The 25,284-nt window shown below is 39.3% G+C and overlaps 1 protein-coding gene across 1 annotated transcript in view; it reads right to left on the bottom strand.

The window, feature by feature from the left end:
• Window positions 1-24,729, bottom strand: part of LOC149301017 (matrix metalloproteinase-28-like) — a 29,789-nt gene extending 5,060 nt beyond the window's left edge. The window contains exons 1-4 of the mRNA XM_089484578.1: window positions 24,640-24,729; window positions 20,536-20,612; window positions 15,287-15,459; window positions 620-835 (exon numbers count right to left, since the gene is read on the bottom strand). Of these exons, the coding sequence (XP_089340704.1) occupies window positions 620-835; window positions 15,287-15,459; window positions 20,536-20,612; window positions 24,640-24,729 (556 nt within the window). The remainder of the gene's footprint in view (window positions 1-619; window positions 836-15,286; window positions 15,460-20,535; window positions 20,613-24,639) is intronic.
• Between the last annotated feature and the right edge of the window lie 555 nt (window positions 24,730-25,284).

The raw sequence follows: 25,284 nt of genomic DNA, 5'->3' as shown, positions 1-25,284 counted from the left end.
GGAATATAATATATGTAAAATGTTATTTTTTATGAAAAAAAAAAAAAAAATTAGATTAAAACAAATTTATAGTTGCATAAATGTGAAAAAAATACCCAAAATATATTTATTAGGCAATATTCCCATTTTAGTTATAGTAACTTTTGTAAATTAAATTTTTTTAAGTTTTTTTTATTTTTATTTAACCCCTACCTAACCCTATCCCTATCTATTTTACCACTAACATCCACCACAATAACTACGCAATAAATTTTTTACAAATTACACTGTTACTTACTGTTCTCTGTCTCCCTCCAAATCACAATACCAGTGAGTGGCAGAAAAGACAGACTGTATCAGTGCATGTGATGTGTAGCAGCGATCACATGTACAGAAGGGCAGATTATCTGCTGTATGTTGACCTTTCTGGTCACAGAGTGCTCAGCTACAGCAGTGACCCCTCAATCACAACGTGGGACCAGATTTTACTTATGACTTACTAGGTATATCATTGGTCCTCTAGGGACATCTTTTCATGACATACCTGGTGTTAAACAGGTTTGACTGTTGTATAAAATAAAGTATTTATTAATACTAAAAAAACAAGAAAGAAAAGCTTACGAGGAGATATTTTTAGCACCTGGTCCGTCAAAAGCATTTGTGACTCCGTCATTGTGATCTCCATCATAGAAAGCCAAGCGAATGTCTGCTGGTCCTGTAGCTTCAGAAAATGTCAGAGACGAGACATTGCCCCACAGCTGGAATGCAGTTTTCACTGCTTGTCTCACTTGGTGCTGGGACAAATACCATGGCCAATTGACAATATGATATGTCAGATGGCGTTTGTACCATTTATCTGTGGGACATAAAATAAGAATTGATCACAATTCTAAATGTGTCAAAGGCATATAGTTTGCAAAATGGAACAAGCTTTAACGTTTCTGTTAGTATTTAAATAAATGTCAATAGAAAGCATGTACTTAGAAGTGGAACAATTCTCACTGTTTCCCTTTGCTGATGATTAAACCATGTAGTACTGCACAATCACGCTTCCAAGTGGTATCCTTTGTCACTGGTTTCTAAGTGACAGTAGACCTGTATGGTGTTCTATACAAATTTACTTTTAAAGGAACTTGTAAAAGATCTTAAGGCTCCTTAGCATAAACACATGTACACATGGACAAAAGTATCGGGACACCTGACCATTACACCAACAGAGACTTTTATGACATCACATCTAGACACATAGACATTATTATGAGGTAGTTCCCTTCTTTGCAGCTATAACGGCTTCTACTCTTCTGGGAAGGTTTTCCACATGATTTCGGAGTGTTTCTGTTTGAATTTCTGCCCGTTCATCCAGTAGAGCATTTCTGAGATCAGGCACTGATGTTGGACGAGAAGGCCTGGCTCGCAATCTCATTCCAGTTTATCCCAAAAGTGTTTAATGAGATTGAGGCTATGTGGGTGCACAGTCATGCTGGAATAGAAAATGGCCTTCCCCAAACTGTTCCCACAAAATTGGAAGCATAGCGTTGTCCAAAATGTCTTGGTATGCTGAAGGGGACTGTAGCCCAGTGCACAAAGCAAGGTCCATAAAGACATGGTTGGATGAACTTGACTGGCCTGCAGAGAGCCCTGACCTCAACCCCATTTAACACCTTTGGGATGAACTGGAATGGAGATTGAGAGCCAGGACTTCAGGTCCAACATCAGTGCCTGACCTCACAAATTCTCTATTGAATGAATGGGACATTGTGTCTCCTGGGCTAATATGGCTTCACCCATTTACATTATATATATATATATATATATATATATATATCATTAACGATGCTTCATAAATATGTGCACATAAAGCATGTTCTAATATTCTTGTTGTATATTTTCACTTCACTTCCCCAAATGAAAGTAAAAGTCTCCTGAATTTCTTCCAATATCTGGTCAGACTAATAGAAAACTAGCAAAGACTCACTGTATAAAAATAGCGTTGTGATAAATTTCTCCATATGGTCAATTACTGTGACCTTTCAATTGGGTGGGGTATAAAAACAAACCAATCTCTTCCTATTCTTAACAGGGAAAGTTAGTATCTGTGAAGCCAAAACTTTCTCTAAATATTAACTCGTTCAATACTAAGTTGTCAGATTTGAGTCTATTCTATTCAGGCAAGAGAATGCGAGTTGGTAATCAAGGAGGATTTGCAGCAGCAAATTTACATAAACTGAACACAATGTCCAACCTGCATATTCACTTCTTGCATTCACACTAGAAGCTAGAAATGGTTTAGCTGAAAAACAACAGCAACTTGTGCTTTATTTAACCCTAAGGTGCTTGAGAATTGAGAATGTGTGTGGAAACAAATTACACCTCTGTTTCAATGAAGATTAAAAAAAGTAAAAAAATTAAAATGGAAAAAATACAGGTGGTTCTAACATCGCATGCCAGTGCTCCATCTGCTTACCAACCCTTACAAAGGCAAACATGAGAATAACATTTACAAATTAAGAATAATATAATGGAGGGTGGGTTAAATTGTGCAGATAATTACTATTCCTGGTAAAAGGAAGTTAACATAGTGGCTCTCACACAGTGGGTCTCTAATATTTGAATACAAATATAGATACATAGATACAGACACAATTATAGATAGGTTATATATAGATTCATTTTGTTTAGTGTATTGGATAATGCTGGATTTGGCAAATTGACAAATTTGTTTTAAATAAAAAGTATTTTCTTGCCTTTTCATACAACCGCAGTCTTATACACACACACATTAAAACACACACTAATTGTTCCCAGGTTTTTATGTGAGAGTTACCATTATCACACTACCACACTCAGCCTTGCTTTGCATTCCTGCCCTGTATGTCTAGACACGGAAACCTTCTACCTTCTGCCTTCCTAATCAGAAATCTCCAGGAAATAAAGAACAATCATTCCCTAGAATAATTTGAGTTGAGCAAAACCCATTTTAAGCCTAAGGTTAAAAACATAAAGGCTGAATATGGTTACAGCCATACTGGAAAGAAACCAAACTTGACAAGTGTGCAGCACACAAGGAACAACTACAGATATGCAAGATGAGCAAGAATACGTAAAACTTTTTAATGCTACTTAGTACCATACAAGTAACATATGGTAAGGGGTAACATGATCATTAAGGTGTTTAAAATCACCCATCAATACAGTCATGTGAAAAAGTGTAGGGGCCTATCTACTAAAGAGAGCTTCAACAGGAGAGTATGCAGGAGAGTTCTGGCTCCTTGACTTCACTATAAGTTGTGAAGAGCCAACTGCAGTGAGCTCAGTATAATATATATAGTCAAATTTGTTAAGATTCTTGAAAGTGTCATTATACATTATACAGGGCCGGATCAGACCTTCTTGTTGGACAAACTTGCTAGTAATGACCCTTCATAATGAATAATTAAGTAGGAAAGTGAATATTCCTCATTGTAGGTATAAAAGTATAAAAACCTGCAAAAGTACCTCCATGATCTTGGGACGTGGAGAGAAAGCTCCAGTGGTCACCAAGAAAATACAAGCTCAGTTGAAATATTCAGCTTTGGCAAGGAACGTCATGATATGCCAAATTCACCAGTTGTAACATAGCACAGCAAAGGAATATAAAAAAAGGCTGACTCAGTATAACCATTGTGTTATTTTAGGTGAATAACTTTTAGAATTAGAAATCATGTCAAAACAAGCTCAGGCAACCAACTGCTCAGATCTTCCAAAAGAAGCTTGAGTATTGTTACTCTGTTAGCTTTAAGTTTGCTTCAGAAGGGCGAGTAACAGTAATAGAACAGCCCCAAAGCGCACAATGCTTGGAGAATCAAGACCACTTAACCAAGTATCTCAATTAGTTCACTGAGGCCACATGAACAACATTCATTCTTCAGTTTATAGAAAGAGATATAATTATTTTTTCTCTACTTTGAAGTTGTTTTTAGCTAACAAAACAAAAAGAATTAGTTTACGTTAAATGGAAAGAAAGACCAGAGAGAATGAAAGATATGGAGATAAGAAGCCCATTTGTCTTGTATAAGCTGATCTGAAAAAGCACAGGTGACAGAACCCCAACCAAAGTCAAACAAAAAGCCATATTTCTCAGCTAAAGTATCAGCCCCTTTAAAAATGTGTTTCCTTTTATTGCATAGGGTAATTTTTGTGGAGCCTAGAACCAATGTGTAATTAGAATCTACTTCAAATCTCTTTCATATCATATGTAAAACCCTTTACTGAGCAGGAATAACAAGCAAACAACTGAATACACCCATTTCCTCACACTGAGATAATGATTACTGTACATTCATCACCACAGACACCTGGGATCTTCAGAGGCCTTCAGATAAAATTCTTGGCATTTTTGTAAGCTGCCAAGCCTTAGGGTGTGGGAAGTGTTATCCAGCTCTAAAAGCAGGTGTGGTGCGAGGCCAAAATAACACAGTAAATGCAAACGGAAAATGCACATATTTTAAGCTGTTTCTGGCAAAAAAAAATATTTTATATTCTCATATATATGTTTTGTACACTAAAGGCAGATTCTTGCAATTTACTACATGCAAATCAGGGCAATTGTTACCTTTCTTTCTCCCCTGTCTGCACATGCCTTTTAAGTGTCCTTATTAAGACAGTTCCTCTTTTGCATTGAAATACTTCTACCCCCCCCATGCCCCTCTCTTCTAGGAGATGAAAACATTTGCAGGGTATGAGTGTATTACAGTGTTCTGCAGCCCTAAAAGTGTATAGAAACAGAATAGCATGTGCCTAGAACATCATTATGAAAATAAAATGCCCTTCTTCTAAATCTCTTAATCTAGGGGCATCCAACATACAGCCCACGGGCCAAATGTGGCCTGCCAGACACCGAGGTGTGGCCCACATGAGATCTGCAGCGGTAACTGCATCTACAACAAGAGCTATGCCTAGGCAGGTGCACTAGCTGCACCACACCACGGCGCTCTAAATAGCAGGGGTGCACCAGGTGGGGAATCTGATCAGGTGCTGGCTGATTCTCCCTACTTTCTCCACTGACTGCTCCACGTTCCTGTCTCCTGTTCTGCTTCTTCTCTTACCTCTTCTTGTTCTTCTGTCTTCTTTCTTCATCTGCTTCTTCCCATGTCTCCTTTCTTCCTCTGGTTCTCTGTGAACCAGGCCTCCTGGAGCACTTCTTCAAAAGGGCTGAGCCACGGGACAGCCTCTAATCAAATCATATTCCTTATAGGAGTCATGCTGTATATTTTCCTACACACACACACACATTTCTGATGAAGTGGTCCGCTGCAGAATAAACTTGGACACCCCTACCTTAGGGTATATTAGGGTGAGTTTATGTGATCACAATACCGTGTACATGCTCAGGGGCTTGCATTGTTTAAGTGACTTGCTTTTTATAAGTGGCCAGTTGTGCACCACAAGAGTTGTAAAGAGAAAGTAAGGTAAGACAGAGATTGTTTAAATTCTGTAAATATGCACGTCCCTCCATAAAGTATGAGCAAGCTTGGAGATCTCACTCAATGCACATCATGCCAGATATATGCATGCTTGGAACAGCAGTTCCTGGGTCCATATCGTTGTGGCAAGTGTGAACAATTGGCCTCTCTAGAAGCTTGGGTTGAAGCTCTGAAGAGGCACATTGAAACACTGAAAGGGATTGGTAATCTTGAGAGGAGTCTGGGTTACATTACAATTTGGCAAAAGTAAAGTAATGGTGTAGGTGTGATTTATAGACGCCCAGGACAAGTAGAACTAGATGGGTGACTTTAATCTCCCTAATGTGAACTGGAAAACCAAAGTAGCTGGTTGTGCACATATTCTGAACTCCCTACTGGGATTATCTTTAAAACAAGTAGTTGAGGAGCCAACTCGTAAGGAGGCCATATTAGATTTAGTGTTCACAAATGGAGATTTGTTAACAAATATTTCTGTAGGTGAAAGTTTGGGATCTAGTGATCATCAGTCTGTGTGGTTTAATATACGAACAGTGACTGAGTCGCACCACACAAAAAACAAAAGTTTTAGATTTTAGAAAAGCTGACTTTTCTAAAATGAGAATATGTGTAGAGAAGTCATTATCAGACTGGGGCAATTTAAAGGGAGTCCAGGAGAAATGGGATTATTTAAAAGTTGTATTATTACAGAAAATTTTATTAGGCTAGTCAGTAAGGGTAAAAAATTAAAGAAACCTCTGTGGTACTCTGCAGAAGTGGCCAAAATCGTAAAAGACAAGAAGTTAGCCTTTAGTAAATACAAAAATACCCAAAGTGAGGAAGATAGACAGATCTATAAGATTAGGCAGAAAAAACCAAAGCAAGTTATAAGAGCTGCCAAATCACACGCAGAAGAGAGAATTTCCCTGTCAGTAAAAAAGGGAGATAAAACATCGTTTAGATATATAAATGAGAAAAGGAAAGTAAAACAAGGATTAGTTAGACTAAAAACAAAAGAAAGAATATATGTAGAAGATGATAAAGGTTTAGCTGACTGCCTCAATGAATATTTCTGTCCACTTTTTACAAATGAAAATGAGGGAAAGGGATCTCGGTTAGGAAAGAAGAATGAGTCATTTGGTACATGTGAGTTAATCGAGGCGGAGGTTCTACTTCAGTTGTCTAAAGTAAAGACAAATACCGTATTGGCTCGGATATAGGCCGCACTTTTTTCCCCCACTTCTAGTCTTTAAAGTGGGGGTGCGGCCTATATTCGGGGTCTAGCGCCCTAACGCCCGGGCAGGCAGCGGGGTTAGGATACAGATCCCCCGCAGCGGTGCAGGGGACCTGCATCCTACTCCCCGATACGCTCAGACAGCCTCCCCTGCCAGCACTTTCCACGGGGGGGGTGCCGGCACGGGAGGTTGTCTAAGCGCATCGTGCGGTTGTCTAACCGCACGATGCGTTTTACCTCTGGCACATCCGGCACCGGAAGTTGTATACGCGTATTGTGTAGATGTCCCCCGCCGGCCTCGCAAGACACCCGGGAGTCAGCTCCGGTAAGTCGGGGGGCAGAGGAGGACAGTGGCAGCATATCTCGGGGAGGGAGGAGGACAGTGGCAGCATATCTCGGGGGGGGGGACAGTGGCAGCATATCTCGGGGGGGGGACCGACAGTGGTAGCATATCTCGGGGAGGGAGGACAGTGACAGCATATCTCGGGGGGGGGGCAGAGTGGCAGCATGTTTTTTTGGTGCTTTTTTAAAGAAAAAAACTTTTTCTTTAAAAAAGCACCAAACTTTTAGGGTGCGGCCTATATACGGGGGCGGCCTATATCCGAGCCAATACGGTAAGTCGATGGGGCCTGATGGGATACACCCCAAGTTATTAAAAGAGCTTGGTGGTGTACTAGCAAAACCGTTAACTGATATATTAAACGAATCATTGGTAACGGGAGTCTTCCCAGGGGATTGGAAAGTAACGAATGTTGTGCACATTCACAAAAAAACCAGTTGGGAGGAGTTGGGCAACTACAGGCCAGTTAGTCTTACATCTGTAGTGGGGAAATTAATGGAAACAATGTTAAAGGAAAGGATTGTTGAACATCTGAAGTCACATGGGTTTCAAGATCAAAAACAACATGGGTTTTCCTCAGGAAGATCACGCCAAACAAATCTTATTGATTTTTTTGATTGGGTGACTAAAGTAATTGATCAAGGTGGTGCAGTAGACATGAGGTTGTAAGGGACATTAAGCATAAACACATATACATAAATACACATACCAAATAACCACACTTTGATAAATAAACACAAACACCATGTTTGGATGAAACAGGCCGTGGACTTTTATTTAGTTTATCAAACATACAAACTTCCAATGTAATAACTTTGCAACCATTATAACATAAACATAACACGCCCTTGGCACAAGCCCAGGGCATCCGACTAAAATCACATAATCTTGCCAACCGCCATAAAAGCCAGCCGGCATAACTTAAATTTACAGTTCACCCCAACCGCCTCAAATGGGCTCTAATGACCATTTGAGGCCCTACCCCACCACACCACGGCCTGTTCAACCATACACTGCAAATCAACATTAAATATGTCATTACCAATGTCAGACAGATGAACACCATCCTGTCTATAAAAACCTGCACATCCTCCTTCCAACTCTGTATGCCGAAAAGAAAAACCTCCTTCCAACAACATACATTTTTCCATTGCTCTATTGAACTTGCGACGTACCCTTTCCAACGCCTTTAATTCTGGCCTCTGCAGCCACAGAAGGCGTGGAATAATCTCTGACCAAACCAATAACACATCATGAAAGCATTCTTTAAAACATAAAGTTAAACATTCTCATTCTCAGCAAAACCTAAATTCTCTCCATAGCTTCTTGCTGCCGCTCTTCTTTGCGCCCAAAATACGAAAGAATGCCCAACAATCCAAACTATAAAAGTTGGACGACCTGTAAAAAATGCAAAGTTAACAACTACTAAAACATCATAACAATACTATAACAAATTTGGCCTAACATATATTTTAAAACGGTTTGACTGCCACCTACCTAACCTCTTAATCACTGAATCATTTAAACCTAATAAGGCAGCTTCAGTAGCAGCGCCAATTCTAAAAGAATGCGTTGTATATTTTTCGTTAGCTAAACCCAATTCCTTTAACCCCAAATTCAAAAACCCCCTAAATTGAAACCTAGTTAAGGGTAACCCTGACCGATGCACTAACCAATTCCCAGTAACCCCAGGCCGAACTTCATTAAACGCCTCGGCAGCTCCCACAGGACAAATATCTGAACCCTCCAATCTATTCAAGACAACCCAACAACCTTTAGCTTCCCTATCCGTCTTTGAAGCTCTAACAAACAATTTCAAATTAACGTCACATATCACATCTCTAACCTGTAAGCCAGACTCACCATTCTTATTATTAGCAACTAACTCACTAATCCTAAAAGCTCCGAAAAAAGTTGTCACAAAAGCAGCTTTAAATAACCTGCATTCAAAATCATCCCAACAAATTCTATACAAAATACTTATTAAACTTTGTAATACCCCTGACGACAGAGGTCTCCTATCATCAGGCATCCTAGTTCTATTACCATAACCTTTGAGCACCTGTTTAATCAAAAAATCCCTAAACGAATGCTGCTTACCGGCCAACTTGAAAAAGAAAGCTACACCAAAAACATCTATCTATACTAGACTTCGCCATACCCTTATCAAGTAAACTAACCACAAAAGATAAAGCTCCCTCTAAACGTCCTTCAAAAATATCCAAATTTCTCTGTTGAATAAAAACAATCCAAGCCTTCCAAGCCTTGGAATAACCCTCCCATGTACTCCTTGACACAGATTTCACCAACAGATCACTTAACTGGGTGAAGTTGAATCCCAAACCGACTCCGGAATTACAATCCCTTCTTTGCCCGCTTGTGGTGCCAACGTCCTGAACAGCTTTAAATTGAAACGAGACAGTGCATCAGCCAAAACATTCCTATTGCCTGGTATATGCTTGGCCTTAAGCCATATGTTACCTTTCAAACATAAAAATACTAAATGTCTCAAAAGATTAATCACAGGAATGGATTTAGCCCGCAAGGTATTAATTACCCAGACCACACCCATATTGTCGCAGTGAAGCAAAATCCTTTTATTAACCCATTGGCTAGACCACAATTCAAATGCAACCACAACTGGAAATAACTCTAGTAAAACCATATTCTTAACCCAACCAGCTTCAATCCACGTAACCGGCCATTCCGTTGCTGCCCACTTCCCACTCCAAAATATTCCAAAACCCGTAGCTCCCGCAGCATCGGTAAAAAATTCCATAGCATTACTATCCACAAATTCTTCTTGCCAAATAGCTGAACCGTTAAAATCATGCAAAAACAAATCCCATACTTTAAGATCCTCTTTTATCTGTTTCGTTATCCGAACCCTATGGTGAGGCATCTTTTTCCCTGAAATGGCTCTCGCTATATGCCTAGAAAAGACCCTACCAACAGGCATCACCCTTGATGCAAAGTTAAACATACCTAGCAATGACTGAAATTCCTTGACCTTCAACTTATTACTAATTAAAACCTTCTGAATAAACAATCTCAACTTAAGAATCTTATCAGAAGGAAGTTTAAAGCACATATTCTTCGTATCTATGACTATACCTAAAAACTGCAACTCCGTAGACGAGACGTGGTGTTTTATCACCAGCTAATGGAACACCAAAACTATCAGCTAACCGTAAAAACGTATTAAGCATAGACAAACAATCATCAGAATCCGCTCTACCAATAAATAAAAAATCGTCCAAATAATGCACTACCGATTCAAAACCTGAAACATACTTAAAAACCCATTATAAAAATGTTGAAAATGCCTCAAAATAAAAACAAGACACCGCACAACCCATGGGCAAACATTTATCAAAATAGATCAAACTGAAAACCTAGCGATCTAAAACAATCCGGATGAACAGGAAGCAATCTAAAAGCCGCTTCAATATCAACTTTAGCTAACAAAGCATTTTTTCCCCATCAATCCAACCCACTTCAGCGCATCGTCAAATGAAGCGTAATGCACTGAAAAATCTCCTTTTATTATTTCATCATTTAAGGAGCCACCATGGGGAAATGACAAATGGTGGATTAACCTAAAAGTACCAGGTTCTTTTTTAGGTACTAAACCCAGTGGGGATAAACGAAAACAAGAAAATGGAGGCTTAGTGAACGGACCCTCAATCCTTCCTAAACTTAATTCCTTGCTTATTTTAACTCTCACCACATCCTCATTCTCCTTAACCGACTTTAAATTGTCCACCCACACAATACCTTCCTTGTCATAAACAGGAATTTTAAAACCTTCATTAAAACCATCATAAAGTAACTTAGCCATCTGTCAGTTTGGATAACTTGCTACTCTCACCGGTGTCACTGCCTTTGGGAAGGTCCTTTCCTGCATGTAACAAATTCTTACGAAAACAACGAAAAGCTGGATGATTTCCCGAACAAACACTCATGCTTAAACTTGCAAGTGTTGGGCCATTTACATTGATTCTCATTAAATGACCAACACAAACCCTTTTGTCTATTAGGTTGTGATACATTTCCTGTCGACCTGAAGCTATTAGCATTTCTCTGAGGTAACATAATGCTTACCCACGAGCCTACATCCTTCATCCCCCATTTTAAATTCTTATGCACCGAAATTTTTTGCCTCAATGTTTCATCATAATGAAACCACGCTAAGCTTCCAAAATTCTTATATGCCTCTAACACCGCATCAAGATGCTGGAAAAGACCTGCACTGCTTTCTTTATGTTTCTCACAATAAACGCTTGAAAATATACATTAACTACACTGCTTCTCATACCAACATTTTCAGTTTGCACCCAAGCCTGAGCTGGACTTTGTTTCTGAAAACCTTTCAAAATATTCATTAACGCTGAAACCGCTTCATTAAAAGTGTTAACAGATAAACCAACAGACTCACTATCTTCACCAGCTCTGCCCTCAGGTCTCAAGACACTCTGTTCAGCATCAAGCTGTTCTGCAGCATCTGGAACAGCCTGTGACAGACGCCTGCCCCGGCTGCTCAGTTGTGTGCTGCAGCCTTCACCCGGGTCCTGCAGAGTCTTGGACCACTTCCTCACCTCCTTCACCCGAGAAGCGGGCCTTTTCTTCCTCAGTATGGTGTCCGGAACACTTCTTCCGGGTCTGCTACGTCTGTCACACGTAACTGCGATCCGATCACCTGATCTAGATGAACCGCCGTCACCCCGCGATAGAGCGCCATCTTGCGGGCTCTTCGCCGGTATAAAAACTTCCTCCGGCTCCTCCTCCGCCACTTCGTCTTCTGCATCGCTCGGAGTAACAGCAACCAGTTCATCCGGACACGAAAAAGCTTGCAGACAACCACGAAGCCAGTCTTCTCCTCCTTTTCCTGCAACTCGTTCCTGCAGCATCTTCATTAATTCCTCCATGGAGTCTTCAGCTTACCAACCTCGCCACTGCTCACCAGACTCAAAGGTCAGTGCAGTATCGGCTCAGCGGTTCGCCAGGTAAGTGAATGGTCCCCTCACAAACGGCCCTATTTATAGGTGATTTTCCCGCCCATTGCGCAGCGCAAAGCGCCCGCGAGGCAGGCACGCGGCAGCACGAGACCCATAAAAAACGTGGCAAAGCGCTAGCGCATGTGCAAAAACTTACATAAGCTTCACATTTTTTAAATTTTTTTTTATACAGACACCTGACCTTTCCCTGACCCCACAGCCTATCCCTAACATTAAAATCTGACCTTTATTTGCCCCCACAACCTCATGTCACCCTGCCCTATGGTTGCAGGCTTCATCATTACGTATCTGGATTTCTCTGACACTGTGCCACATAGAAGACTTATAAATAAACAGCAATCTCTGGGTTTAGATCCCAATGTTGTTGAATGGATTAAGGAGTGGCTGAGTGACAGACAACAGAGGGTTGTAGCCAATGGAGTACATTCAGAGCAAGGTCTTGTTACCAGTGGGGTACCTCAGGGCTCTGTACTTAGACCCAGAGCTGTGGCAACTGGCATTTAACGTGGATAAATGTGGATTTAATGTGGAGAAAGCATAGAAACCCAAGGGCAGAGTATAGAATATTTGATACTGTCCTAACCTCAACGTGTAAGGAAAGGGATTTAGGGGTAATTATTTCTGAGGATTTAAAGGTAGGCAGACAATGCAGTAGAGCAGCAGGTAATGCTAGCAGAATGCTTGGTTGTATAGCGAGAGGTATTAGCAGTAGAAAGAGGGAAGTGCTCATGCCGTTGTACAGATCACTGGTGAGACCTCACTTGGAGTATTGTGTACAGTACTGGAGACCGTATCTCCAGAAGGATATAGATATGTTGGAGTGCAGAGAAGGGCTACTAAAATGGTTTATGGATTACAAGATAAACTTTACCAGGAAAGGTTAAAGGATCTTAATATATATAGCCCGGAAGAAAAACATGACAGGGGGATATGATAGAAACATTTAAGTACTTAAAGGGAATCAACAAGATAAAGGAAGGAAGAGGACATAGTCTTAAGCAAGAGGGGCAAAGGTTTAAAGGTAACATCAGGAAATATGACTTTACGGAAAGGGTAGTGGATGCATGGAATAACCTTCCAGCAGAAGTGGTAGATGTTCAGTGAACACATTTACGCAAGCATGGGATAGGCATAAGGCTAAGCTAGATATAGGATAAGAACAGGGACTAAGGAAAGTACTCAGATGTTGGGCAGACTGGATGGGCCTAATGGTTCTTATCTGCCGTCACTTTTATGTTTCTATGTTTAGAAATTTTATTTTATTTACTTCTACAGCAAAGTTACAAAAATCCGATGATTCATATTTCTAAAAAGCATTCACCATGGAAATCAATGAAATGCTCGAGAGGACTGCCTCACATTTAGCACTTTGCATCAGAATTGCTCTTATCAATAGATGCCTATGACTGTTTAGAACTGTAACAGACCATCTGTGAAAATACTGTGTGCCCTGAACTTTTAGACTAGCACTGCTACTTTTAAAATGAAAAAAGTGATTTAAAGCTACAAAGACAACATGTTGCAGAAGTGTGCAATCTTATCTGGATGACAGATGGAAACCTGGTTTCAATAAAGTCCCTTGGGAACCTGTTCTGTGGCACTCTAATAGCTTGACTGCGTGTTGCTATTTGACCATTTATGACATTGCTGGCTTTGGGTCATTGAGTATTATGCTGAAACAATCACTGTTCTTCTTTTACAAACATATATGCGTTTCCTGTCAACCCACCAAGCACATGGGTTAGGAAAAGGTTATGAAAATACACTGGACGTGCCATGGACATATGTTGATCTCTGTAAAGACTTTTTGTATGTTCTATTCCATTTTTTTTTCTGAAAGCAAGAAACGGCATGGACATCCATCTAAAATATTAGATTTTCCTAGTCATTTCAGTATTCTTAGGATATTGAGACCAGGACTTCCAACATATGGACACCAGAGTCTTAATTGTAGTTAGAATTTAATTCGTAATCAACCAGCAGAATGGAGCCCTAGTTAACTTGGCCAAGCCCAATCAATCTGTCTACCCTGATTATTATTATTAGCCATTAAGAAGCATCATATTGGGCCCGATAACTGTGGGTGTATCCCCCCCCCAAAAGAAAAAACCCCCAAAAACAAGCAACTTTATTAAAGGTCTTAGGTGTGCTCTGATAAAACTGTTAATATAATTATTTAACCAGTCACTATTGAAAGGAGTAGTTTGGAAACGTCCAACTACATACATACTAGTAAGACTTTTGTCAGCTGGTAAAAAACCAATGGAAACCATGTTGAAGGAGCGGAATGTTAAATGCAATATCCTAAACAGTATTTTTTTTTTTTACTAAGTAACTAACAGACTTTACCAGGCTGGACGGTAGATATTGCTACTATATTGCAAATTAATTGGATGATAAAATAATTAAAATATAGTAAATGATAAATATTTAGAGGAAAGTCTTGTTAGTAGCAAGGTACCTCAGGGATCTGTACTGGATCCATATAATATTTGTGTTATATATATTACAAAAAGTCTCAAAGGAATGGCATGTCTTTTGCCAATGATACAAGGGGTAGGGGTTATTTCTTGAAATAAGCCAAATGATTTAAAGGGATAGTCTAATGTCCCATACAACCCAACCATTACAAATACTTTAATATGCATTCTTTTACTGGCCAAAACTACTTGAGGCTGCCAATCATTGGCAAGAAAGTGATGCTATTGAAAAAACCCTTGCTCGAGACAGCATCAAAACTGGCTGGAATTTAGTATGTGCACTACTGTTCAGAAGATGCATTTGGCCAAACACATCTCCTGCAGTGTATTAATTGTAAGGGGTGACATAAACACACTTGACCCAAAAACCAAGAAATTTTAATATATCAATATCTTCAACTCCAGGGGCGACGCCTTAAATCAAGATTGTGGTTTTAAAACACAGTACAAACTTTTATAATAAGATCCACTATTAATTTGGTTACACTCACCTTGGGTTAAATAACCCACTGTCCCAGTGAGTCTCCTGTATCCCCACTTCTTATTCATTATTACTTTATATTTATCCCAACCAACTAGAGACTCCTTCTTCTCTCGGACCAATAAAGCTACATTCTCATTCCTTATACTTATGCTTAAAGAGATACTTCTACAAAGTACTTATGAAAATAATCTTGTAAAGCTGTACATGTCATTCCTAGTGATTCTAAGGATGCTTAGAATCTGTCATACATATCCATAATATAATTGTCTACCTTTATTTGCTGAGGGGCACTAAATGTTACTCACTTACTTACTTTTGCTTGTGTACCGTCTACTGCGTTGTTGAACGGAAAGGGGTCTGTTGAATTGGTCCATCCATTGCATGTGGCCTGTATCCTTCATACCACAACGTGGGACAGTCATCTGAAATAATGTGGTGGCATCTAGATCCCCACTGACTGGAAGGTTAGACAACCTCTGGAAATCTCTACAATTCAACAGTAAAGTAAATACTGAAGTTATCTGAAGTTTGGAAAATAGGAAAAATGTGAGAGTAACCAAGTATCTATAGGGCTAATTGTACAGATTAAAGAGAAGAAAATAAATTAGACATTTCAGGAGCTTGGTGGCCCTGAAGGGAAGTCTTATATGAAAGTCTATGTTACCAATTGTAAGTTGATAGATGGTTGGCTTGAATGGTAATATAAAGTAAATAAAGAGCTAGACATAAGGTAGCTTCCAGCTGGTGATCTACAGTTTGCATTAAAGTTATTTAAAAACAAATCATATTTTTAATCTAATAAAAAAGTAGATTTTTCTTTAAAAAAGTATGCATTTCTACACTAAATCAAAACAAAGATAAACATTTGTTTGCACACCACCAACTTTTCTATGGGTTATAAACCTTTTGCCCACATATTATTTTTATAATTTCACACTTTGTCTGAGCCAATTTAGATATTCTATACAATACATGGCATAATAAGAAAGGATGTTCACAATGCACAATCTACCATAAGCTTTTGGGCATTATGTAGGAATCATTCACACTTTCCCTTTTAATATACAATGCTCTACCTGGCAAAACATAACTTGAAATTGGAGTTTTAAGGTCCTATGTCTTAAAGTTAGTTTTAAATAATAAATGTCCCTATAGTTATTTTGTTTTCTTCTTTCTTTGAAACAATATACAGTCCACTGAGCAGACCAAGTACAGATCAGGAATAGGTTATAAAAATATTTTGAACATCCCACTGAGCATCATTAAATCCATTATTAAGAAATGAAAGAATATGGCACCACAAAAAAAAGAGAGGGCCACCCACCAAAACTCACAGGCCAGACAAGAAGGGCATTAATCAGAGAGGCAAGAAAGAGTCCAAAGATAACTGAAGGAACTGCAAAGCTCCATAGCGGAGATTGGAGTATCTGTCCATATGACCAATTTAATCTGTACACTCGACAGTGCTGAGCTTTATGGAAAAGTGGCCAGAAAAAAGCCATTGCTTAACAAAAAATAAGCAAACATGTTTGCTGTTCTCCAAACATATGGAAGAATGTACTCTGGTCAGATGAGACTAAAATTGAACTTTTTGGCAATCAAGGAAAACGCAATGTCTGAACAACGCTCATGACCCGAGAACACCATCCACACAGTGAAGCATGGGGGTTGCAGCATCATGTTTTTCATCAGCAGGGACTGGGAAACTGGTCAGGATTGAAGGAATGATGGATGGCACTAAATACAGGGAAATTCTGTGAAGATATTCCATTATCAGTACATGAACCCTTATTAAATATCTCCTCTGTCTGCCCCCACACACCACCAGCTGCTGATTGAAAAGCACCTTTATTCTGACAGATGTATGTCTTCTCTAAGATCTAAGGCTTAACTCTGGACAAAGCATAAATCTTCTTGTGTGAAATTTAGTATTTCACATCTTCAGGCTGGTTCATATTTATATAGAAAAACAAAATACTGTCTGCGCTTTTCACCCTAATAAAGTTGGCAACAAATATATAAACATAATATAAATGAAAGGTTTTGGTTATATGAATTGGCCGAAGCATAATTAAGCTCACCCGCCACGTCAAGGCACACTCTCAATAGGGTGAGATCCTACTCTCACCTCCTGCATAGTGGGCACACAAAGCAGTTTATACTGCTACCAAAACCTTATTAATGTGTTGGGGGAGGTGCAATTAAACCTCTTCCCATTTAACCCCTGGACAGCAAGCTGCAACCAGACTGATGAGGAGCCAACAACCTCAAATATGTGCAAACAGGGAAAAGAAAAAATGTCGGCCAAAGCATAATTAAGCTCACCCGCCACGTCAAGGCACACTCTCATATTGGTTCTTGCCCTATTGAGAGTGTGCCTTGACGTGGCGGGTGAACGTAATTATTCTTTGGCCAATTCATATAACAAAAACCTCTCATTTATATTATGTTTATATATTTGTTGCCAACTTTATTAGGGTGAGAAGCGCAGACAGTATTTTGTTTTTTTGTATACATTGTACAGCCAACACACTGTATTTGCAGCATGCTCACACTGTTTGGTAGGCCTCATATTATACATTTGTATTATTTGAGCCTGAGACTAGCTTAGCGCACCGACATTTTTTCATATTTATATAGGCAAGGAGAAAATAGGGGTATGCACACCAAAAACTAGTAAGGCAGAGATGCACCAAGCTGATGATTAATCTCTATTGAAATCCAGTAAAAATATAAATACAACGAACACAAACTCTTAGGCTAGGTTTCCACTTGTTTTTTTTTTGCTAAAAACGCCCATAAAAACGCCAATTCAGCCACACGGCGTTTTTTTTGTGAAAAAACGCTGCAGCCAGATGTTAGCTGTTCTTCAATAGGAAATCGCACAATGCCATATCCACTTGGCGTTTTTCTATTCGGCATTTTTTCAGTCCTTTTTGGCGTTTTTCTGCTTTTTTGGGCTCTGTGGCAGTTTTTCAAAATCGCAGCATGTTTTTTGCAAGGAAATCTTGGCGTTTTTCTCCAATAGAAGTCTATGAAAAAACCATGTGGGTTTTTTGCCTCAGCGTTTTTTATGGCGTTTTTTTCCACAGTTACAATGCAGAGGATGGACCCAGTATCTGTGTGTCCTACGAGAAATAGGCTGGAAACAAACAGTTTCACACAAAACAAAGTTCATATTGAATTTTACACCATTTGGAACAAACACGCCATTACAAACAAACATACCCAACTGGATCCTGCGTGCCAAAAGCAACAGCAAACAATTTGCACCATCATTTGGGGCCAATCTTCCTAGAGGAGCAGACATTCGGAATAAAGCATGCCTTACAAACCACAGAAAAGAGACAAAAGGGTCCGCCGGGGCGTTTAAGTAGAACTCTACCAAGTAAATGACATCAGGAGAGGGCAGATACTTGCCATTTATCCTAATCCCTTTGACTGGGTGAAACTTCTAACGTGTAAAGGCTGGAAAAACTGCCTAAGGTCAAAAAAAGCAATTTCCACAGAAAGGCTAAAACGCCAGAAAAAAACGCCAAAACGCAGGTAAATGCAGTGGCAGTTTTCTTGGCGTTTTTCCTGGCGTTTTTCATCAAGAAAATAACGCAGGACAAAAACCCAAGTGGAAACCTAGCCTTATACGTAAAACAAAAATACTAAATTTTGTATCATTTACATAATGCCAACATTTTGACCAAAAGTTCTTCATCGGGGCCAACAGCAAAATGATAGGCACAGGCATGTCTTTTTGGCATGTTAAAATGCTGGCATTCTGTAAGCAATAGGTAATTTTGTTTTCTACAAAGGGTGTGCATAGTACTTTATTGTTCATTGATCATATTCATAGTACTTGGCATGCTCTCCTATTTTCCATATATTACCCTTACATTTAGTTATTTAATTAAAATATATATGCTACAGTTTGCCATGTATGCGTTTATTCAAGAGAACTTTATAAAAGTGAGCCTTGTTCCATTAACCACGCTCTAGTGTGCTAAACTAATCTACCATAGTAGGTCAGGCATTGTATTCTTTCTTCTGAAAGAAAACCAACACAGAAACTTTTAAGAAGCTTTTTGCGTTTCCATGGCGACAACAGATCAGTGTCACATGACAAGTATTCCAGGCTAAAGTTCTGACTGAGGCAATATTTTACATGATTAAATAATTATTTCTGGGAAGGGTTTGGCCATTCAACCATACTAGGAATTAGGTTTCTAATACTGCACTTAGTAATTAAAGCTCTAAATTCAGTAGAGCATGTGGAATCCTTTTGAAATGCTGGTCGGCTGTTGAGCGAGGGAAATCTATATTTTTTAGTACAGGCTATCCATACACGCCTAGTTCAAAGCAAACATCAAATGATATAATGATACAATTGCAAAAAAATAAATAAAAAGGTAAAATTAACCCATAATTTAATTTTTAGCTGCCCATTTTTGTCAAAATAAATTATAAAATAACCACTAGAACATATGCAATTACCAGAGCTGGCAAAACTGTTACACATGTTTCCAAATGATTCTTTCTTCATTTTATTGACACCAGAAGAAAAAAAAATTACAGCTATGAAAAAAAATAACAAAGGTGTCTACAAAATGGAGTCTGGGATGCTTGAGACCAGGAGAATTAAAGACTGGAATTCAGAGCGCAGTATAAACAGAAGAGACAGACTAGCCTCAAAGACATAGAGAACTGATAGGACAGGACTGATTGGAAGAAACAGATAATGGCCGTGAAGTAATGTGAAGCGGATCCCACGCTCAGTACAGAGGAATGTAAATGATAGATGTATGTATTCGCAGCAATGATTAACAAAGTCATTATATTTCAGATAGTAGCTCATAGGGTGGAGTAGTGGGGGGAGTGATGCCACCATGGGAATTTTGGTAATTAGTACAGGGGGGGATTATCAGGGTTCCTCAGAGTTAAAGCTGCACTTGATAATTTCAATGACCTTAACCCTTATGACGCAACTCATTGACGTAATATGACAAGTAAACTGTTGGTAAAAATCTAGCGCTAAATTTTAAAAGACAAGTATATGCGATCCAAGCAGGAATCGGTTCTGCTCACTGTCAGAAGACTTAGGTAGACCAGCAACGGCCTGCGCTCTGCAGAAGCCAATAAATGGGAAAAAGCTGTAAGAAAAAAACCTGTATGCTGAACGATTGAACTGGAGGATTCCCTTGCCCGCAAACAATTTTATTATTAGTTTTTGTTTTATTCATATAATTTTGTTTTTTCATTTTTGATGTGCTGCCAATGATTCTTTATGCTTATGGTGGGCCGAAAATTTACATTTTTGCAATGACATATAGCAGGCACATACAAACGAGGGTGCTCACAAAAGTAATGAAAAGGGGCATACTTTGTGCTTGTGTGTGTTCTTAGACATGCCCATGGTTACATAAATGTACCTTATTCTGCTTGCTACTTTCTCATGATTTGCAAATATGTATTTAACATGTCTTGTGGCATGCACATGATGCATAATTTATATATAAACAGAAAAAAACATCTGACATTTATTTACATAATATAAAAACATGATGTCATTACCTTAATGCTACAGCAAGTTCTGCCTTACTTGCATCCTTTTTTTCTTCTTTAATGTAGGCATACTTCTCCAGAAACACCTAGAACGTGTATTAACAGAGGAAAAGATAATTATAAAGTATATACCATATATATATATTCTTACTATATAGATGTATACATTGAGGTTAATGGTTTACATACTTGCCCCTACAGATTGGTGAGTGTTTTATTGAATTGTCCAAAGTCAAGTCATGTTATTACAAATATACAAATCAGAACAGAAGATCTAATAATTTAGTACAGAGAGGTAGTACCACACGTTCTAGAACAAGAGTTATGAACTGTCTGTCCAAAGCAACTAAATGGATCCTACAGCCAACTTTGCTTCTGGCATTAGCTCATCTGACATCTCTTTTCACAATTACTCAATCATACCTCTTTAAGGACAGTCCCTCTTTAGTCTTTTTTACCTAATGCCAGAATTTTTGAGTTCTACAGCCCTAAAAACGGATGATAGCGTGTGTAGAAACAGAAGAACTGGGCTTAAACGAAATCCTTTACTCGGTTGCATTAAAGAGCTGTCAATTGGTCACAACGTCCAACCCCCTGGCCACACCCCCTAAAACACATCTTCACATGGACACATCAAGTGGACACAACCAAAATTGATACCAAATTATCCACAACCATATTTGGGTGTCCTCTTGGGGTGTCAATGTATGTGACAAGGCTTGTCTTCTGTACCTATGGGGCATTGTTCACCACAAGGCACAGGTTCCCCACCACTTCTACTACACTCCAAATATTTTTCTTATGCATTTCTACACCAATGATATTGGTTGTTTCTGATACAGAGATAAATAGTAAAGGCAAAGGGTTCATATTTGTCAGATCTGTATTATAAACCCTGTTGACCACAGTAGTCTTGCCAACCACATATCAGGATATTGGTAGAGACAGAGGAAATAAGACCTTTCCTGCGAGATGGAAAGATGAGTAATCAAGGAGCTAAAAAAAACCAATTCAATATAATTTTCTTGTTTTGCTATTTAAGTGAAACAAAGGAAAGAATTTCCTCTGGAAACCAGGTCTCGTATGTATTTTTACATAAACAAACTTTATTGTTCTTTCTTCACAAAACCTTAGTTAGTCATCTTATTGCACGCTCCGATTTTTTATATTGACATATGCATGATACACTGAAATACAATAGAAAGTTTAGAATGTATTATGCCAGACGAGGGTGAGGTTCAGCTTCAGAGGACTACATGGGCATCCAGCTTCTAGAAAAAATCTGTAATAGAATTCTAATTTAAAGAGAGTCAATGGCACTTGTTAGAATACAGGCCAACAGTATTCAGTGGTGTGTATGTTTGCATACCTGGGATCTCGCCAGGTTTTTCCCAGAGTCTCTCCACTAGGATGGGTAAAAGACATGTTTGGCCAGGTTGTTTAGTGTGATGTCATTCCACCCCACCCTGCAAGTTTTCAGGCATGTCTATAGCACACCAGTTAGTCTTCTTCCCACATGAGGATAATATTAGGTCATAGCGTTTGCTGGGTATGAGTTTATCACAGTGATCTACACTGTTAGCATGTACTTTTATTTCAGGTTTATGCAAGAAGAGGCTTGCAATGTTGTACCAATCTGTGCTTGATGGCTCTCAATGTCTCTCAACATAAGCCATTTCTTAATTTCCCAGACATACATATATGGAAATTTGAAAATTTACAAACATAGTGTGTTTTAAAAACCATTTACACGTGGCGTCAGATATCTAGGCACACCTGGGGTGCCTAGTCAGCTGCCAGTATTTACCATGCATGGTGAGCTACTTGGAAAAGTACCAAAATCGTTTTCCTTTTAAGAAACATACATTACATCTCCTAAAAATGTCTCATAAGTAGGCATAGATTGGTCGTAACAATAAGTAAAAAGTGGTGATAATAACCCCAAGCCCAAACCACAGCTCTACCCACACTCAAAAAGTGATCTTTCGACAATGTGAAATGCTGGTTGGTATGCGGAATGTTTGCTGGGTATGAATGAATCACAATGCTCTACAACCCTGAAAGCCACGATAACATGTCAAAAAACAACAAATAATGTGTTTATATATTCAATTGTGCATACATCACATATTATTCTTTTAAATGCCTCAGAGATGGTTATCAGTAGATCACAGTCACATAAAAAGTATTTGCGAAGCTCCGGCCCCTTGGCACGCCTCTAAATATACTCCCTAAATCTAGTGTCCCTCTGTCCATCACATATACTGGATATACTGCTGTGATGATACAGAACTGAATACAATGGCTTAATAAGTGATGTCGCTGAAACACCGCATGCAACCAGCCTCTGTATTCAATGCTGAAAACAGAGGAATGATTCATATTCCTTTCTTCGTAGGAACAAAAAGGCAGCAGTAGAGGATCCTTAATCCATGCCAAACTGATTCATAACATGAAAGGATTCCTTTCTGCGGGGTGAGTGCTATAAAACGGGGGGCAGATTAGTACCGGACTGTGTGGATAGGATATAAAGCACAGTGTGAATGTTCTCAATGAACAGAAAAATAGTGTAACCAATACATGTAAAAATAAATCTGGCCTAACTGATAAAAACTATATCTAAATTGAGACCGCTGTAAATGCTTAAGGCATATTATTATTTTTTTACTTTGGGAACAAAGCACTACACCATTTATGTCCAATGTTCTCAAAGCCACAAACCACACAGAATTGTGAAGTTTATGCATTAAATGTATCCTTGAATAGATTCACAGGGGGCTGTGGATAAAGTGATTCTGATGCAAAGTTTAAAAAGTGGTCATATCACTATAGCAACAAGTTGAATATTGCACTAGCCATTGTACTAGAATCACTTTTTTTTTTAACTTATACTAACTATAGTACAAAACTGTGTTATGTTTCACACTGAGGCCTGTAAAATAACATCATGGATACTTTTTTTTTTCTGTCTTCGCCGTACTTTATCTGCCCGTGTGCTTTACTAGATAATCTTATTATGATTAATATTCAGCATTGTGTTGCTGTGACTTTCCTATCTTCTGATGAACAAAAGCAGATCTGAGCCAGTGACAGACATAAATTACTCAAAGAGAGCATAAGATATACTAGATCCAGGTGAGTCTCTGACCCTGTTACTTTTCCATTCCATACGAGGGAGAATAGCTAGATAGAGTGGTTTCTGGATGTCTTTGGATGTACTAGGCATAGCTTGGCTATATGTGTGCTATGAGCAGTGGTTGTTATTCAGGAGGAAAGTCAATGTACCTGAAAGTCACATTGTCAAACTGTAGCCCTCACAATTTTAAACTGTGTCCATCTACCAGTTGAGTTGAGTAGTAAACAGATAGGTTTGCCCAGGGGAACTGGTTGTGTTCATCTGCATTGTCATGGAAAGTTGCCCCAAGCAGCTGACCTTGGTATGAACATACCACCAACTCAACACTAGCGCTCATCTGATTTGAGCTGTAGAGAACACAATAAGAGGGTCATCTTGGGTCAGCTCAGTAGTCCTACACAAGTTTCCTCTGTGCTTCATCACGTTTTATCTACTCAAATCACTGAGTTCCCAGTGTGGATTTTGGCTATGATTTATTGTTTTCTTATAATTTATATGCAGACCACATTTGGACTTATGAGAGAATGTATAGTTATAGTAGCAATCTGCTAACAGAACAACACTTTTAATTCATTTATGTCAGTTCCAGAAAATATTGTTTTGGACAGCTGCATGCATGATGTTCCACACACAGTGGCATCTGTGAAAATATTACTCCTTTCCCATGAATAATGGTTCTCTAGAACGCCTGTAGAGACAATCCCTCTGTCTCCTTGTAAGATGACCTGGAGACTATACAGAATGAGAAATGCCATGAAGTAAAACCGTCTTGTAGCAAATGCAGTCATTAATGCAGTGATGGCGAACCTATGACACGCGTGTCAGTGCTGACACGCGTAGCCATTTGGGGTGACACGCGCAGGATTTCATGCGATTCATCCTCGGCTCCTGCACGGCCGCCGAGGATGAAATAATCTGTGCTGAAGGAACGGGGGGGGGGGCCAAACGTGTGATCTCCCCCACCCACACTCACTTACTGTATCGCCGCCGCCTGACAGTGAAGCACAGCCCCTTTCTGAGCTCAGGGGCTGCTGGTAAGGCGTGCGTGCCGTGCGCACACAAGTCATCAGCACGGCGAGGACGTTAGGGAGGACCCGCAGGAGAGGAGCGCGGGAACAGTGCGCGCCTCTCTCCAGTCAGGCCGCAATGCAGTCGCTGCCAGACCTGACCTTCACAGTAAGCAGGGGAAGGAAAGTGGGGAAAGATTATCATTATTAGCAATAATGCTACTTAGGTTTGGGGTCTGCGGCAGACCCCAAACCTATCAGGGCATGCTGGGCGTTGTAGTTTTGGCTCAGCTGAACTGCTGCAGAGCCATAGGCTGTATAAGATCATGCTGGGCATTGTAGTTTTGGCTCTGCAGCAGTGCAGCTGAGCCAAAACTACAACTCTAAGCATGTTGCACCATAACCTATACTACTATATAGCATTTTGAGAAGGCCAGTGCAGCTGTACGAAATGAAGTGGAACTCTTGCATATGAAGTACCAGCATGTTTTAGACTCGTTACTTGACCAGTTTACTGATAGATTTAGTCAATTTAGAAGCCTAGAACAGACCATGAAAATAATTAAGTATCCTGATGTAGTAGTCTACAATAGTTTGGAATTAAATGGTTTCCAA

Source organism: Sceloporus occidentalis, unplaced genomic scaffold (genome assembly GCF_023333645.1).
Source record: "Sceloporus occidentalis isolate IW3139 unplaced genomic scaffold, rSceOcc1.0.p SCAF_22, whole genome shotgun sequence".
In the NCBI taxonomy this organism is placed as follows: Eukaryota; Metazoa; Chordata; class Lepidosauria; order Squamata; family Phrynosomatidae; genus Sceloporus; species Sceloporus occidentalis.
The sequence above is the reverse complement of the archived record's forward strand: the minus strand, read 5'-3'. Positions and strand labels throughout refer to the sequence as shown.